A 16,177-nucleotide genomic window follows, 5' to 3' on the forward strand; every position below is an offset into this window, starting at 1 on the left:
TTAAATTATAAACAGACGTTACCTAGAATCGGACCTTTCTCCATTTCAAACTGAAGACACAGATACAGCATTTAGGGCTGGATTAGCAATTGCCTTGGTACCCTAGCGGGAAGGATGAAATGGGGAGGAATAAACAGTGAGAGCCACGCTGGTGTGGCTGCCGCCTGCTGAGGGCCGACCCTAGAATTCCGAGCGTTTTTACGATGACAAGGAGAGCGCACGGACTGTAGCTGGGCCTGGGCCCGAGTACACATCGGTGTGTCCATGTGAAAACGGTGTGTTCGCGGCCTGTCCTTGGGGCGCTGGGGAACAACATTACGGCTTAACTGGGACGCTGGCACGAGCGGGGAATTTCGCGTTCCGGCACAGGCCAGGCAGCCAGGCCACCAAACTCAGAGCCCTGAAATACAGCAGGTCCTCCGGTAAGGGAGAATTTTCATTTTTACTCGACAGCGTGGAGTAGCTTCTGGGACTAGCAGCTGCAGTGGGGAAATGAGAGCAGGTCACACAAAAAGTCTCACTTTCAGACACTTGGCCTAGAACTCGGAGTCCCACTGCCTCGCTCGCCAGCCGCTTGGCCACCCACGCCCCCATTCACCCGCACTGCGCCGTTATCTCTCTGACTGACACCTTTGTCAGCCAATGATCTTTGGGATTGTGTAAGCGCCTGCCCCACCTCCGGAGTTGGGCGGGGCAAGTGGCTGGAATGACAAACACTTAGGCCAATAGCAAGGAGGTTTCAAAAGCTTAGGGCACAATAGCCAATGAGAGGAAGGAACCGTTCGAAAAGACGTGTCAGACAGCCAACGGCCAGCGGCGCTGCGGGGGTCGCGTGGCTTCCGTTCCGAGTGGGCGGGGCAGTGTCTCAAACGGAAGGTGGTTGTTGTCCGAGCCAAAGCTGGTTTGAAACTGGGGGTCGGGCCCGGCAGTCGTTGTCTGTTGCCACCGCCCCGCTTCCGGGCTAGGCCGTCCCTGCCCGCCCCCGCCCCGCCTCCCTTCGGACCCCTGGGTCCCAGGCCCGGCTCCCTGCCCGTTTTGCGCCCGGCTCGCGACAGCCCGCTCCCGTCCCGGTCCTCACTGCGGCCCCTTCGCCTCCACCATGTCACTGCACGGCAAACGGAAGGAGATCTACAAGTATGAAGCGCCCTGGACCGTCTACGCCATGAACTGGAGCGTGCGGCCCGACAAGCGCTTTCGCCTGGCGCTGGGCAGCTTCGTGGAGGAGTACAACAACAAGGTGGGCCGGGCAGGGGCTCGGAACCCGGCTGGCGGGGAGCGGGCCCCGGGAGCGCCCTTTCTGGGCCGGAGCCCAGACCCCAGGACCCTCCTGCGGACTTGCCTTAGCACCACGGAGCGGTTCCTCTGTGTCTGGTCCTGTGCAGAGAGTTTCGCTCTCTTTATCGCATTTAATCCTTGAAACATTCCTGGGTAGTCAAGAGTGTAGTTACCCCCATTTTACTGATGGGGAAACTGAGGCACCGTGTTGCAGCTTACCCGGGTCAGTTATTTCGTGACGGAAACAGGTCTCAAACCCAAGTTTACACCCCAGAGCTATGCGATTTATCACTAGTATCCGCTCCCCTGTTGCACTGCTTCAGTTTAGGGGGCAGAAGATGGATGAGGGAATGATGGCTGTGAAGAAAATGCGCTTACGATGGTCATTCCCTTCTGGCCACACTAGATTTCTGTTAGGTCTGGTTATTGCGCAGGCTTTCCCGCCCCCTACACCCACCCGCAGGTACTATTATTGATGGATTTGTCGGGATTGCCATCGCTGTTGGGACCTCGTGTTCCTCCTCTTCACCGCGATCTCCTTTTGGAAATCTTGACCAGTGATCCCGCCGTTGTTTTCCAAATAGAGAAGGATGTTAACTTGGTGTATCTTTTCTTGGCATCTTTCTTGCTAATACAGATATATAGCCTTGAGCAGTAAGTCTTTCTGGACATCCGGAATTTGAGAATCCTTCATAGAAAGCAGTAGGAGGAAACTTTAAGCTGGTAGTGCAGTATAAATTTGTTTTTGAAAGTTGTTGAATAAGTTAGTGGAAGAATTTTCTTTCCTTGGCTCTTTAAATCTCTTCCATTTTGTATTAGAGTAAACGTGGTGATTGGTCGTAATCAGAGCGACTGAGAGCCGTGCTTAGCGGTGTTTAAAGCCTGTACACCTGCTTGACACCATGAGCACTGTGACTTAGGAAGAATAGCCTATGTGGATGGTGACAGGCATGGTGCAGGGAAGAAAGGCAGGTGCTCTAGGGTTGGCTGCCCTGTCTAGTCCACTGACTGGCGATGGGGCACTGCACAGGTCAGTTTTATTATTTCTCACCCACAGATTGTTGTAGGCAAGTTCTTTTTTAAACATAAAGGTCCTGTAAAAAACATTTGAACATTGTAACTTTGTTTACAGATTTTCAGGAGCACATCTGTTTCTTTGGAGTTGTCTTAACCTTTCTGGAATCCCCTTTAAGAAATTGATGAAAGTGATGGACTCTCATTACCCAAACATCATATATATATAATTTACAAACAAATCCCAGGGAATTTGCACTGATCTTGGGGCTCATCCATTGCCCACAGAAAGCAGAGAGTCCTGACCAGACTTAGCTTTAAAAGACATAGCTTTATTTCCTTTTCTCGGTTGCCTCTTTCTTCCTAATGGCTGGGTTGTGCATAGCAGAGTGGGAAATAGAATTCAAGGTACTGATGTGTGAAGTGGAATAGAACTGTTGTTTTAAGAATACATGTTGGGAAGAAAAAAAAAGTAAAACGTATCTTTCAAAGGACTTGAGTCTTTCACACCGATTTTTTTTGCCTTGCAAGTTCTTGCAGGGTCATATTTTGGGGGGCGGGGGGGCGAAGTAGAAAAGAATATCTTTATTGCTTTGTCAAGGCAAAAGGGGCCACAGTGGGCTAATGCCCTCGTAACTGTGTGTTCCAGCCTGGAGGGAGCAGTGAGAAGTTTTATAGAAATGGTTCAAAGAGAGGGTGATCAGCTCGTGGGCATTCTTCCGATGGATTGTGATTGGTGGGTGGTGAGGTAAGTGGGAGTCAGCATCATCAACCTTCTGGTTGCAGCTGCTCTGGGCTCTGCATGCTTGTGAGAGCATACAGTCAGCTTCCTCCACCTGGGGGGGAGTTTCAGTATTGAGCCCCAGGTTCTTGATGTCTTATCTCAGGAAGAGTTTGGTGAGAGACAAAGTGATAGGTAAGAAGTGGATTTATTAAAGAGAAACACACTCCACAGACAGAGTGTGGGCCATCTCAGAAGGTGAGAGTGGCCTCACAATCTAGGAGCTCCGTTTCCAAAAGGGGAGAAACTGAGCTACACTGTTAGGCTGCTGGTGCAATCAGTGGAGTAATTGGTGTCAAACCTCGGTTGCAGGAACTCCACCCCAAAGTTTGTCCTTCCATTTAGTAACTGTATGGAGCTCCTTCTTTGTGCCAGGCACACAGGCAGTGCGGTTTTAGGGAGATGCAAACTGCTAATCCTAGGAGCAGCAAGCAAGTGGTCACCTCTGTCTTAACTCACTTGCGTGGTGTAGGCAATGCAGCATCTTGCCTTCTGTTTTTATGTCCCCACCTATCTAGGTTAGAGTTCTTAACGTGTGTGTGTGCGTGTGAGAGAGAGAGAGATGGACACCTTTGGCACTTTGAAGCCAACAGACCTCTGTTCATAATTATGTCTTCAAATGCATAAAATACATAGGGTTACAAAGGAAACCATTGTATTGAGCTATAGTTATTAAAAACACTTTTCAAGAAGTGAAAGTGAAAGTCGCTCAGTTGTGTCTGATTCTTTGCGACCCCATGGACTATACAGTCCAGGGAATTCTCCAGGCCAGAATACTGGTGTGGGTAGCCTTTCCCGTCTATATATTTTAAAATTAACTCATTAGATGACATCATCCATTAATTTTGAAGTAGTAGCATTTCAGGATGTTCACTGTGGTGTGATATGAAAAAATGCAATGATTTCTGTTAGTGACAAATCACACATATTAATGCCGTGGTGAGTAACTGCCTCCATTTATAATGGATGGAGATGGGTAAATTTCGGCTAGAGGTTTGTGAAAATGTAAGTGTGATTTTTCCAACTCAAGTTCATGGACCTCGAGGTAAGAAGCCCTGTGCCTTGGGGCTGACGGGCAGTAAACTAGCTGCCACACAGTGATTATCAGGCTCAGTTTTGGAAAAACCTGGCATGGAGGTGCCAGACTTGATGTTTTAGAGGAGCTTAAAAATTATTGGTTGAAATTCTCAGACCGTTGATTCCTGTTTGCTGTCAATAGTGATTGCCAATAGAGGACAAAATAAATTGACTCAGCAAATTAACATTGATAAAAAAGCCGAGAAGGGTCTTTTTTTCCTACTCTGAGACATTAAGAAAACATGATCATAATTTAAAAAAATGTTTGTGTTAATGTCATCATACTTTCCTGTAGTAAAATTATTTGTAGTTTGATAGAATTAAATCTGTTAGTGTTTCAAGGACAACTTGACTTTTAGGTGTTCGTCTCCTGAATAAATTTGGGAATTGCCGCAGTGTAAAGAACTAAATTCTATCATCTACATCTGGATTAAAGAGTCCCATTTTTGATGATAATGTTTTATGTTCTTTGTGTGTGTGTGTGTGTGTGTGTGTGTGGTCTCTGCTGGGGGATAGAGCAGCACTGGTGTTGGAACATGGTTTTCTAGTGTGTGTGTGACTTCTCTGAGGGACTTATACCTTCCTGGGCTTCACTCCTGAAGTTAAAAGACACCCAGGTGATTCAGACACAGGTGGTCCAGGTGGCGCTGCAAGACCATTTCCCTGGAGGTACCTTTCCATCTCCTGACCAGAGGCGGGAATCATTTTTTGTATCTGCATGTGCCTAAATATTGGTTCTGCCCTTCCATCCCATGAAAAGCTCAATCACCGGATAGCCTCTTTGAAGGGGCCTGGGTTGAGATCTCAGTCCTGCCGCTTCCCAGTTTTGTGTGGCCTTCGCCAACTGAAAGCCTGTGCCTCAGTTTCCTCATCTGTAAAATGAGGGTAGTGAAGAAGATGAAAGGAGTTTTAAATGTGATGGGTTTAGAAACTCTGCCTGGCACATAGCGATCACATCACTACTGTACCTGTAGCCGAAATATCATCTAGGAGAATGATATGAGTGTTCGGTAAAGGTACGGCGAAAAGTCATTGTGTTCATTCTTTGACTTTTAAAGACCTGGGGGGGAAAAAATCCCTTGGTTCCTTTGAACCAAACCTACTCTGTGGTCTAGAAGCTTCTTGTTATTGGACTTGGAGAACCATAATGTGCTAGTTGAAGCCCATTTTCTCTTGTTCTGCCTGGCTTAGACAAGTAACTGATAGAAGAATGCTGGCATTTTTCCTGAGTCTTGACAGTATCTGTGGTCTTTAGACAAGTGGCATTTCCCTTGTTTTGTGGAGAAAGATAACTAGCAGTTCCTGGGCTTCTATGCCAGTTAGTTGTATATTTCAGGGTGGATTTTGACTAGAACTGGCAGTGTGATTGGGATTTGTTTTGCACTAATAGTTTACTAGCTGACCATTTGTGCTTTAAGATATAGCATCTAGAAAACATTTTTGAGATTCTGAGGAGAAACCGTAGGTATACCTCCTGCTTTCTGAAGACTATCAGTAGTGAGTCTGAGTAAGACTGCCTTGTAATTCAAATTCACATGGGATGAATGCTTGCCTTGTCAGCCTGTGATGATTCCTATGAGATCTTTAATGCTGACTTTATCTATTTGACACATAATGATTTTGACCCTGGCATACAAGTTTTGATTTCTCAGTATTTCTGGCAGCCTTTCAGGATTCCCATTCATTTGTTCATTAATTCAATAAGTATGTATTGCGTTTTAGGCACAGTGATGATACTTGGTAACCTTCTGTATCCTTTTTAGCAGATGTGAAATTGGCAGCAATAAAGAGAAAGTGTTTTGGTACACATAAGTGTTTTTGATAGCTACTTAGAATTTTGCAGTGCTCCATCTGTCTCTGGCAAGACTGCAAGCAGGAGAATTTAAAGTATCAAACTCTCTGGTTTTAATTTGCTCCTTTTTTTTTTCTAGACAGTGAGAGCACTAATTCCTCCATGAGACCACTAGATAAAGCTTCTGCTGCTTTATTGCTTTTTGCCCTGACCTGGCTCACACAGACTTCCTGGAGATGCTGTGATGTGAACAAGGGGTGAATCTGTGTTCTGTAGGTAGCCTGTAGCCTGTCCCACCTGGGGCTTTGGGGCCAGAGCTCGTTGGTTAGACTCAGAGTCAGGAGCAGAAGAGGCACTGTGCCAGGGCAGACCCTCTCCATAGACATTGGTCGACAATCATCAGTCAGGAACAGGCTTGAAGGGAGGACACGGAAAAGATCAGGAAAAGCTGGTTAATTCTGTCAGAATTTTGCCTTTAGCTGGTTTTGGTTATACTGACAATTGTGGGGAAATGTGCCACTGACAAGAGGTGGTATTATTGATTTGGATCACTTTTTTTAAAACTACACACACACACGCGCATACTTGTGCGCACACACGCACGCACGCACACACACGCACACGCACGCACATGTTCGCCTTTGTGTTCTAGCGCTAGCACTGTGTGTAATTAAAGAGGAATATAGTTTCCTCCATCAAGATAGACACAGCAGCTCTTTTAATTTTTAAAAAATATAAGGTATGAGTAATGTGAGTAGTAATTTACGTTGTTATTCACGAAAGTAATTGAAAGTGAAGACGTGGTCATGCCTCCGAGGAATAAATACATAATGTTTTATACCTGCTTCTTAGGAGATATCTGACATAGTAATCTCCACAGTTTAAGTAAAAATGATCTTGTTTCAGGGTTTGTTTTTTTTTTTTAACAGCATTTGTCTCACATGCTGGGGTAAAATGTTGTGAAGCAAATAGTTGCAGAAGGGTAGTGGGTGTGGGAGATAGAAGTTCAGCAGGAGTACAGAGAAGACTGGAGGAAAGAAAGGACAGAGGGGTAATAACCTAAGTGTTGACAAGATGATTAAAATTGTACTTTTTGGTTATGCTCCCACAATAAGGGAGTGTAGTGAAGATCAGATGGGTACAATACAGGAAGAGGCCAAGACAGGATTCAAGCTCGGAACAGCACAGGTCTCCAGAACAGGGTTTTGATGGGCAACATCAACACTCCTTGGTTTGGGGCAGTGGAAGAGGGTGCATGCCTGGCAGCAGGAGCTTCTCCAGTTCCCACCCTCACCCCAACAACCTTGGATAAGAGGAGAGCTTAGCTGTACAAGGAGACAGACATGCCATCGTCTCTAAAAGCACTGGATTAGGCAGGTTGGGAGAGACTGAATCGTGAGCAGCTTGACAGTTCCTCATCTCTGTTGCCTGGGAAGATGCAGAAACTTCATGTGTTTATGCTAACTTGGAACAGAGTCCTGGCCTCTTTCCCATAAGAACTTCCTTGAGATCATCTAGAAGGAACTTGCCTCATTCAAAAGGAATCAGCATAGTAGCAACAGCAAGATACTACAAGAAAGAGGAAACAACGGGAAACACGTGTAGGGTAAAGTATCCACCCTAGAGAATGTTTTCACCTTAATTGGACATTAATGGCCAGCCCTCCCGCCATGAATTCAGAGAACTTAAAAGAACTCCAAGCAGAGAGGGGTACAGGAGATGAGGTAAAATGAGGCCTGGTGACAGGAAATGGAACCACCGGCACACAGAGTCCAGGAAAACAGTGGAAGAGAAAGCGAACGTTACCCCAGAACTAAAACCCACACTGGAAAGGGAAGAAAAGTGAATACAAACTCCTGGAAGCAGTGAAGATTAGGGAAGACAGGTTGAGAAAATGAAGGGGAAACGAACAATTAGGAAGAATATAGTAGATACAGGAAATAAAGAATACCTAACTTCGGTATAATTGGTGTCTCTGAAGAAGACCAAAGAAATGAAACACAAAATCTCAAATATGTAGTTAGACTATAGAAGAAAGGTATGAAGTAATGCCTTCAAACTGTGTATCTCAAGAAAAATGGACACAGGACACTTGGCACTGACAGCTTTCTTAGGAAAATACCTACATTTTAAGGCTGAAGAAAGAATCTTTTAGACATCCAGGCAAACCGATCTCTTCCTCTGAGAGGGGAGAAGGAGAAATTAGGCTAGCCACAGTTGACGAGGGAAGGCGTGGAGCAGTTTGTGCGAACCTGCCACTGTCATAGATTGTGCTAATGTAAACACATGAGCATGTACTGACGAGTATATAAGATTATACGGGAAAAGGAATATACTTTTTAAATAGATAATTTATAAAAGTTGACCATGTATTAAGAAAAAAAAAAAAACAGTTTTTAAGTTAAAGGAAATCAGCTGATTGGTAAAAGATAATACATATCAAAACGTATGGGATGGGATTTCCCTGGTGGTCCAGTGGTTAAGACTACGCCCTCCTAATGCAGGGGGCCCAGGTTTGATCCCTGATCGGGGAACCAGATCCTACATGCCACAACTAAGACCCAGCACAGTCAAATAATAAATATTAAAAAAAAAAAAAAAACTCAAACTTATGGGATGTTGAGGAATCTCAAGCCCAGATATGCTAAGTAACTTCCCAAAGGAACATGGAAGGTAATAGCAGGGCCAGAACTGGAATAGTCTGTCTCCAGAATCTTGACCATATACTGATGTCAAAAAAAGAAAAAAAGATTGGGGGGAACAAAAAAGAATGTTTTGGAAACAGAGAGGGGAACACTTGCCTTACCAGATCAGAGTGAACATACTGCAGTTGGTATAGTTATAGCCAATAATACCCCATAGAGTTGATGTAGTCACACAGAATGTTCCAAAGCAAATTTAAGTATCTGTAGAAAGGTAGTTACTGATAAAATTCACTGAGGAAAAAATTAATACATTCTGTGGTGTAACTGGCTTCACAGGTGGCACTAGTGGTAAAGAACCTGCCTGCCAATGCAGGAGATGTAAGAGACTCGGGTTCCATCCCTGAGTCGGGAAGATCCCCTGGAGGAGGGCATGGCAACCCACTCTGTTCTTTCCTGGAGAATCCCGTGGTCGGAGGAGCCTGGCGGGCTACAGTCCATGGGGTCGCACAGAGTGGGACGTGACAGAAGCAACTTAGCACACATGGCATAATTAGTTGTCTACCTGGCAGAACAATTTAGAATCCTCTATTACATGTCATATTTGTTGTCATTGTTCAGTCGTGTCTGACTCTCTGCAGCCCCATGGACTGCAGCACGCCGGGCTTCCCTTTGCTCAAACTCGTGTCCATTGAGTCAGTCATGCCATCCAGCCATCTTGTCCTCTGTCGTCCCCTTCTCCTCCTGCCTTCAGTCTTTCCCAGCATCAGGGTCTTTTCTAATGAATTGGCTCTTCACATCAGGTGGCCAAAGTATTGGAGCTTCAATTTCAGCATCAGTCCTTCCAATGAATATTCAGGGTTGATTTCCTTTAGGGTTAACTGGTTTGGTCTCCTTGCTCAAGGGACTCTCAAGAGTCTTGTACAACACCACAGTTCAACACCACATGTCATACGTGAAAATCAATTCCGGATCAAGTATTTAAATGTAAAGAAAAGTCCCACAAACGTAGTAGAAGAAAACCGAGTAGGAAACTTGTTCTGGGGCAGTAGGGAGAAGAGAAGTAAGGCTTTTAAGCCAGTTATTAAATCCAGGGTCAAGTGAGGCAAAGCTGGGCAGGCTCTAGTACCATCGACCCTTGAACAGTGCAGGTTTGAGCTGCACAGGTCCACATAAATGGACATATTTCGATGATAAGAACTACATAAGGCCCATGGTTGGTTGAATCCAAGGATGCATGGGACTCAGATACTAAAATATACACAGATTAACCACTCCCCGCCTCGTGTTGTTCATGAGTCAGTTGTATATACAAATAAAACATTTTTTTGTGTGTGAAAAGATGTGGAAAAAAATCAAAAGACAGATGGTAGGCCGAGGAAAGATACTTTCAAAACCTGACAGCTGGTAGGAGCTAATTTACTTACTGTGATAGCAAAATGAACAAAGCATATAAATAGCCAGTACATAGTAGAGAAAATGTAAGTGATCATGAGACAGGAAAAGATACTCAACCTCAGGTAGTTAAGGGAAATGACCCTGTGATGTTTCTTCTCACTTTCAAATCTATAAGAATTAAGTTTCTTCTTCTAGTATTGCTGAAGTATAGGGAAGTGATCACCGTCGTGATCCTGGGCAAGATACTCAACATCTCTTTTACTCAGTATCTTAATGAAAGTAGAGAGGATAATAGTACCTACCTTATGGATATGTTGAGAGGATTAAATGAGGAATGTGAAGCCTTAAGTATATACTTGGACCATTATAAGCACTCGAATATTAAAAATGGCTCCTCAGAAGTAAAAACAATAAACAAGAATGCTCAGCTTCAGTAGTAAAATGCCATTTTTCATCTATCGGAGTAGCAAAATGTCAAAGATTATTTTCAATGTTTTCAAAGATACAGGGAAATTGGCACTCACACACTGTTAAATGAAAATGTAAACACATTTATTATTTCGTAGTTTCTGTGGTATTAATATCTGAAATGGGTGCAGCAGTTACACTTCTAGCAACCTGTCCCAATAGCAGCATTTGCTCATAGTGTACAAAGTATTGTTTGTAACAGCAAAACAGTGGGATATAACCTCGGGAACTATGAACAGTTAAATTATGGTGTGCTCCCCGAAGCTGGCTGTGGAAGAATGAGGCAGAACTATTTGTACTGACAGGAGATCTCCCAATATGGTGTTAAGAGCACCTCGCAGAAGGTATTTTATGGTCCAAGCCTATCTGTGTGTTGTTGTTTTAACCCACCATATACACACATACACAGATGCAGAGAGAATCATTTGGAAAGTAGTTCATGTCAGACTGGGTTGAGAGTAAGTAGAATTGAGGGGGAAGCTAATGGGAGACTTTACTGTGTCACTCTGTATTATATGAACTGGACATTCTCTTCCATTAAGTTTTTAATGATAGGCCAAGGAAAAATATTTGCGAAACATGACTGTTGGTAGGAGCTGACTGAATAACAGGGAGAGCTAATTGTTATTCCTGTCTGTGCTTGGCTGGCAACGTGGAGCAGAGAAGCTGAAACAAGTTAGGCCGTGGATGAAACAGGAGTCTGAGCAAACACATGAAGTCTCTGGGAAGATCAGGAAACATTAAATCCCGGCCATTTCTTGACTTCTTCCCTGGCTTAGGGACAGCTGTGCAGAGGTTGTCAAACCTAGGTGAGTCAGATCACTGGGGAGGTTCTTAAGAATCTGGACTCACGGGCCCCAGTTGACACTTGTTGAATCAGAATCTTGGGCTAGCGGTGGGGAGCCCAGGCCTTGTAAAGCACTCTTAAGTAAATCTGATCATCAGATTTGGAAAGCATTGCTATTGGCTGTACAAGCAGGAGTCAGACATAGGCCCTGTTCTTACAGCATTTACTAAGTGAAATAGTATAAGACAGTCACGTAAGGGCTTTCATGAGGCAGTGTGGGATGAGTCATCAAATGGATGGAATAGATGAGTACCAAGGGCTTTGCAGGTGGCTCAGTGGTAAAGAATCTGGCTGCCAGGCAGGAGATGCAGGATATGTGGGTCTATCCCTGGGTCAGGAAGATCCCCTGGAGGAGGAAATGGCAACCCACTCTAGCATTCTTGCCTGGGAAATCCCATGGACAGGGGAGCCTGGCAGGCTGCAGCCCCTGGGGTCTCAGGGGAGTCGGACAGGACTGAGTGAGCACGCCTGAGAGGCCACTGTGTTAGGAAGACTGAAGATGGTTTATGAAGGAGGTGAGATGTGATAATATTAAAAGCTCATACACTGAGGAGGGCACCATGTGAGCAGCTTACATGTGAAAGGTGTTACATACAACTATGTGAGGTATGGGTAATGGGAATATCCTCACTTTACATGGAAATAGATTTGGCAAAGTTAAGTAACCTGTCCAAGGTTCCACGGCCAGCAAGTGGTGAGTAAAGAGCCCTGGAAGCCTGATGTCCCTGCACTTCGTTAATACTGGGCAGACTTGGATCGACAGAAGGACATACGAGGCTTAGAGCATGAGGGCAGTGTAAGGAGAGGGATGGAAAGCACTGACTAGACCAGTGAGAGTGAAGATCAGGTAGGCTGGTCAAAGCCTTGAACACCTGGCTAAGTGGATCCTAAGTGGTACATGTTCCTAGGACCTGATATTTTGAGGTTTGCAGAGAAATCTCCAGTGGCCTGAAGAGCACCTTTTAGAAGTAGCAGCATTTTTCTTTTCTAATTTAGCCTTACAGTATTACCTGCATGGTTAGAGAGAGGTTTTTTTTTCCTTTTGTGCCACAGTTAGAACAGTGCCTGGCACCTGACAGTCACTTGGTAAATATTTGAATAAATACCTGAATGCAGTATCTGGCTCAGAATCTACATGAGAGGCTTACTGTTTATTCTGCCCAATAAGCCACAAAATTTAGCTTCTCCTCTAAAGCTAAATTTTAGAGCTCCCTCCCCCACCAAGTGTGATCCCAGTTTTCCCTGTCCCATCGTCCTTTATGTTTTGTTCTCTGCAGCGGTTAGAATGTCAGCTTTTTAATTCTTTAAGAACTGTTCATTCTGCCAAATTCACTCTCGTGTCCCTCTCTGGTTAGCCCTTGCCATTCTCACTGCCAGTCACCATAAGCCTTTAACTTGCCCACCTGTTCCCCTGTAGGTCTCCGGGCTGAGCTCCCCACCTCCAGCCTCTGGATCCGGTCAGTCCTGCCCAGCATTGCCAGGCCCCATACTCATACCTCCATGGCCTGATAGTCCGGCGTTTCAGGCACTAGCACGAGGGAGAGCCACCCTTGCCCTCGGTTGGCTCTCAGGGCTCCCCAGCCCGCTCGGGGCACGTCTCCTAGCGTTCTCAGCGCGGCTGTCTCAGGTGGTTCCTCTTGCTGCCCACCCCCCCCAGTGGGTCATTCAGTTAGTTCCTCTGCCCCATCTGCCAGTGATGTCTTCCGTTTCTCTGCCTCCTCAGAACCGCTCCACAGACCTGTGTAGTCTGCTCAGATCCCAGCTTCTCCTCACTTGCCTACTTTGAATTATTACTCTTTCCTCTAAACGTCTGTTTATGTCTGTGCTATGAATAAGCAAGTAATCGTATATTACCTGTGACACGTCACTTGTATTGTCCTAAGACAGCCTTGGCAGGGTTGTATTTTCCGGCAATGGGTTTTCTCCTCCTTTTACATCTTCATACATTATCTTCCCTGGCCCATTGTATGATTTTTGGAAGTCTGTAGGTACTCTATAAAAATGAATATTTAGTGTTAGTTGTCATATAGATTTTATTTTTAAGTCAGACATGGATGGCTCGATCTATCAATATACATAGAAATATGCTTAGGAATCTACAAAACTACTAAAACTAATAACTAATCTGGCAGAGTTACAGGACCCAAGATTAATAGGCAGAAATCAGTTGTATTTTCATATAAGCAATAAGCAATTGGAAATTTAATTTTAAAAGCCATTCCATTTATAATAATATAAAAATGCTTAGGAATAAAGTTAATAAAAGAAATGGAAGACTTGTATATTGAATGCTTTAAAACTTTGGTAAGAGAAATTAAAGAAAACCTAAACAAGTGGAGAATAGGTTCTGTTTGTGAGTTAGAAGACCCAATACTGTTAAGACAGTAGTTTTTCAAAACTGATTATAGATTCAACACAATCCCAATCAGAATCTCGACTTTATATATATATATATATATATGCACAGAATTTTACAAGCTACTTCTAAAATTTACACAGAAAAGCAAACATGTAGAATAGCCATTTTGACAAAAAATTGCAAAATTGGAGAACTGACAATATCTGATTTCAGGGCTTCACTAGGAAGCTGGTGTGTAGCCAGGATGCTGTGGTCCTGGTCAGTGGACAGGCATATACATCAATGGGACTGAATAGAGTCCAGAAATAGATGCTTAAATACATGTGCAGTGGATTCTCAACAAGGAGGCCAAGGTAATTCACAGGATAAAGGAAGAGGAAAACACAGGAGAAAATATTTATGAGCAGGAGTTGGGCAAAAATTTCTTAGCTCGGATACGAGCATGAACTGTAAAAGAAGAGAAATGATAAACTAGTATCAAAATTTAACATTTCTATTCTTCAATAAATACTGAAAGAAAATGATGGAACAGCCATAGACTATGAGAAGATATTTGCAAAATATAAAACCAAGGACTTGTATCCAGACCATACGAAGAACTCCCCAAGCTCAGTAAACAAAACAACCTAGTAAAAAATGAAGTGAAAGAAACATTCTATATGATACTGTACAGTGTGGATACATGTCATTTTATATTTGTCAAAACCTAGAAGTTGTACAACACAAAGAGTGACCTTTCTCTGCCCAGCTTTTCTGTGAATCTAAAATTATAAAGTTTTGGAGGGGACTTCCTGGTGGTACAGTGGTTAAGACCCTGAGTTTCCAGTACAGATGGCACGAGTTTGATCCCTGGCCAGGGTAATAAGATCCTGCATGTGGCAGGGTGCCCAACCCCCCCCCCCCCAAATGTGTTTTTTGAAAGGACAAAAAGAAAGAATAAATATGCATGGCAAACAAGTGGATGAAAAGATGCTCAGTATCATTAGTTATTCAGTTCAGTTCAATTCAGTTGCTCAGTCATGTCCGACTCTTTGCGACCCCATGAACCGCAGCACGCCAGGCCTCCCTGTCCATCACCAACTCCCAGAGTCCACCAAAACCTGTGTCCATTGAGTCGGTGATGCCATCCAACCATCTCATCCTCTGTCGTCCCCTTCTCCTCCTGCCCTCAATCTTTCCCAGCTTTAGGGTCTTTTCAAATGAGTCAGCTCTTTGCATCAGGTGGCCAAAATATTGGAGTTTCAGCTACATCAGTCCTTCCAATGAACACCCAGGACTGATCTCCTTTAGGATGAACTGGTTGGATCTCCTTGCAGTCCAAGGGACTCTCAAGAGTCTTCTCCAACACCATAGTTCAAAAGCATCAATTCTTCGGCACTCAGCTTTCTTTATAGTTCAACTCTCACATCCATATATGACCACTAGAAAAACCATAGCCTTGACTAGATGGACCTTTGTTGCCAAAGTAACATCTCTGCTTTTTAATAAGCTGTCTAGGTTGGTCATAGCTTTCCTTCCAAGGAGTAAGTATCTTTTAATTTCATGGCTGCAATCACTATCTGCAGTGATTTGGAGCCCAGAAAAATAAAGTCAGCCACTGTGTCCACTGTTTACCCATCTATTTGCCATGAAGTGATGGGACCGGATGCCATGATCTTTGTTTTCTGAATCTTGAACTTTAAGCCAACTTTTTCATTCTCCTCTTCCACTTTCATCAAGAGTCTCTTTAGTTCTTCTTCACTTTCTGCCATAAGGGTGGGTGTCATCTGCGTATCTGAGGTTATTGATATTTCTCCCAGCAATCTTAATTCCAGCTTGTGCTTCTTCCAGTCCAGCGTTTCTCATGATGTACTCTGCATATAAGTTAAATAAGCAGTGTGACAATATACAACCTTGACGTACTCCTTTTCATATTTGGAACCAGTCTGTTGTTCCATGTCCAGTTCTAACTGTTGCTTTCTGAACTGCATATCGGTTTCTCAAGAGGCATTCAGGTGGTCTGGTATTCCCATCTATTTCAGAATTTTCCACAGTTTATTGTGATCCACACAGTCAAAAGCTTTGGCATAGTCAATAAAGCAGGAATAGATGTTTTTCTGGAACTCTCTTGCTTTTTTGATGATCCAGCGGATGTTGGTAATTTGATCTCTGGTTCCTCTGCCTTTTCTAAAACCAGCTTGAACATTTGGAAGTTCACGGTTCATGTATTGCTGAAGCCTGGCTTGGAGAATTTTAAGCATTCCTTTACTAGCGTGTGAGATGAGTGCAATTGTGTGGTAGTTTGAGCATTCTTTGGCATTGCCTTTCTTTGGGATTGGAATGAAAACTGACCTTTTCCAGTCCTGTGGCCACTGCTGAGTTTTCCAAATTTGCTGGCTTATTGAGTGCAGCACTTTCATAGCATCGTCTTTCAGGATTTGAAAGAGCTCAACTGGAATTCCATCACCTCCACTAGCTTTGTTCATAGTGATGCTTCCTAAGGCCCACTTGACTTCACATTCCAGAATGTCTGGTTCTAGGTGAG

At 44.1% G+C, this 16,177-nt stretch overlaps 1 protein-coding gene across 1 annotated transcript in view; it reads left to right on the forward strand.

Annotated features, from left to right (window-relative positions):
• The first annotated feature begins 867 nt into the window (after positions 1–867).
• DCAF7 (DDB1 and CUL4 associated factor 7) overlaps positions 868–16,177 on the forward strand; it is a 30,767-nt gene continuing 15,457 nt past the window's right edge. Inside the window, exon 1 of the mRNA XM_004013017.5 lies at positions 868–1,237. Coding sequence (XP_004013066.1) covers positions 1,100–1,237 — 138 coding nt within the window. The 5' untranslated portion in view covers positions 868–1,099. The remainder of the gene's footprint in view (positions 1,238–16,177) is intronic.

The sequence above is a fragment of the Ovis aries genome, chromosome 11, assembly GCF_016772045.2.
Source record: "Ovis aries strain OAR_USU_Benz2616 breed Rambouillet chromosome 11, ARS-UI_Ramb_v3.0, whole genome shotgun sequence".
NCBI lineage: Eukaryota > Metazoa > Chordata > Mammalia > Artiodactyla > Bovidae > Ovis > Ovis aries.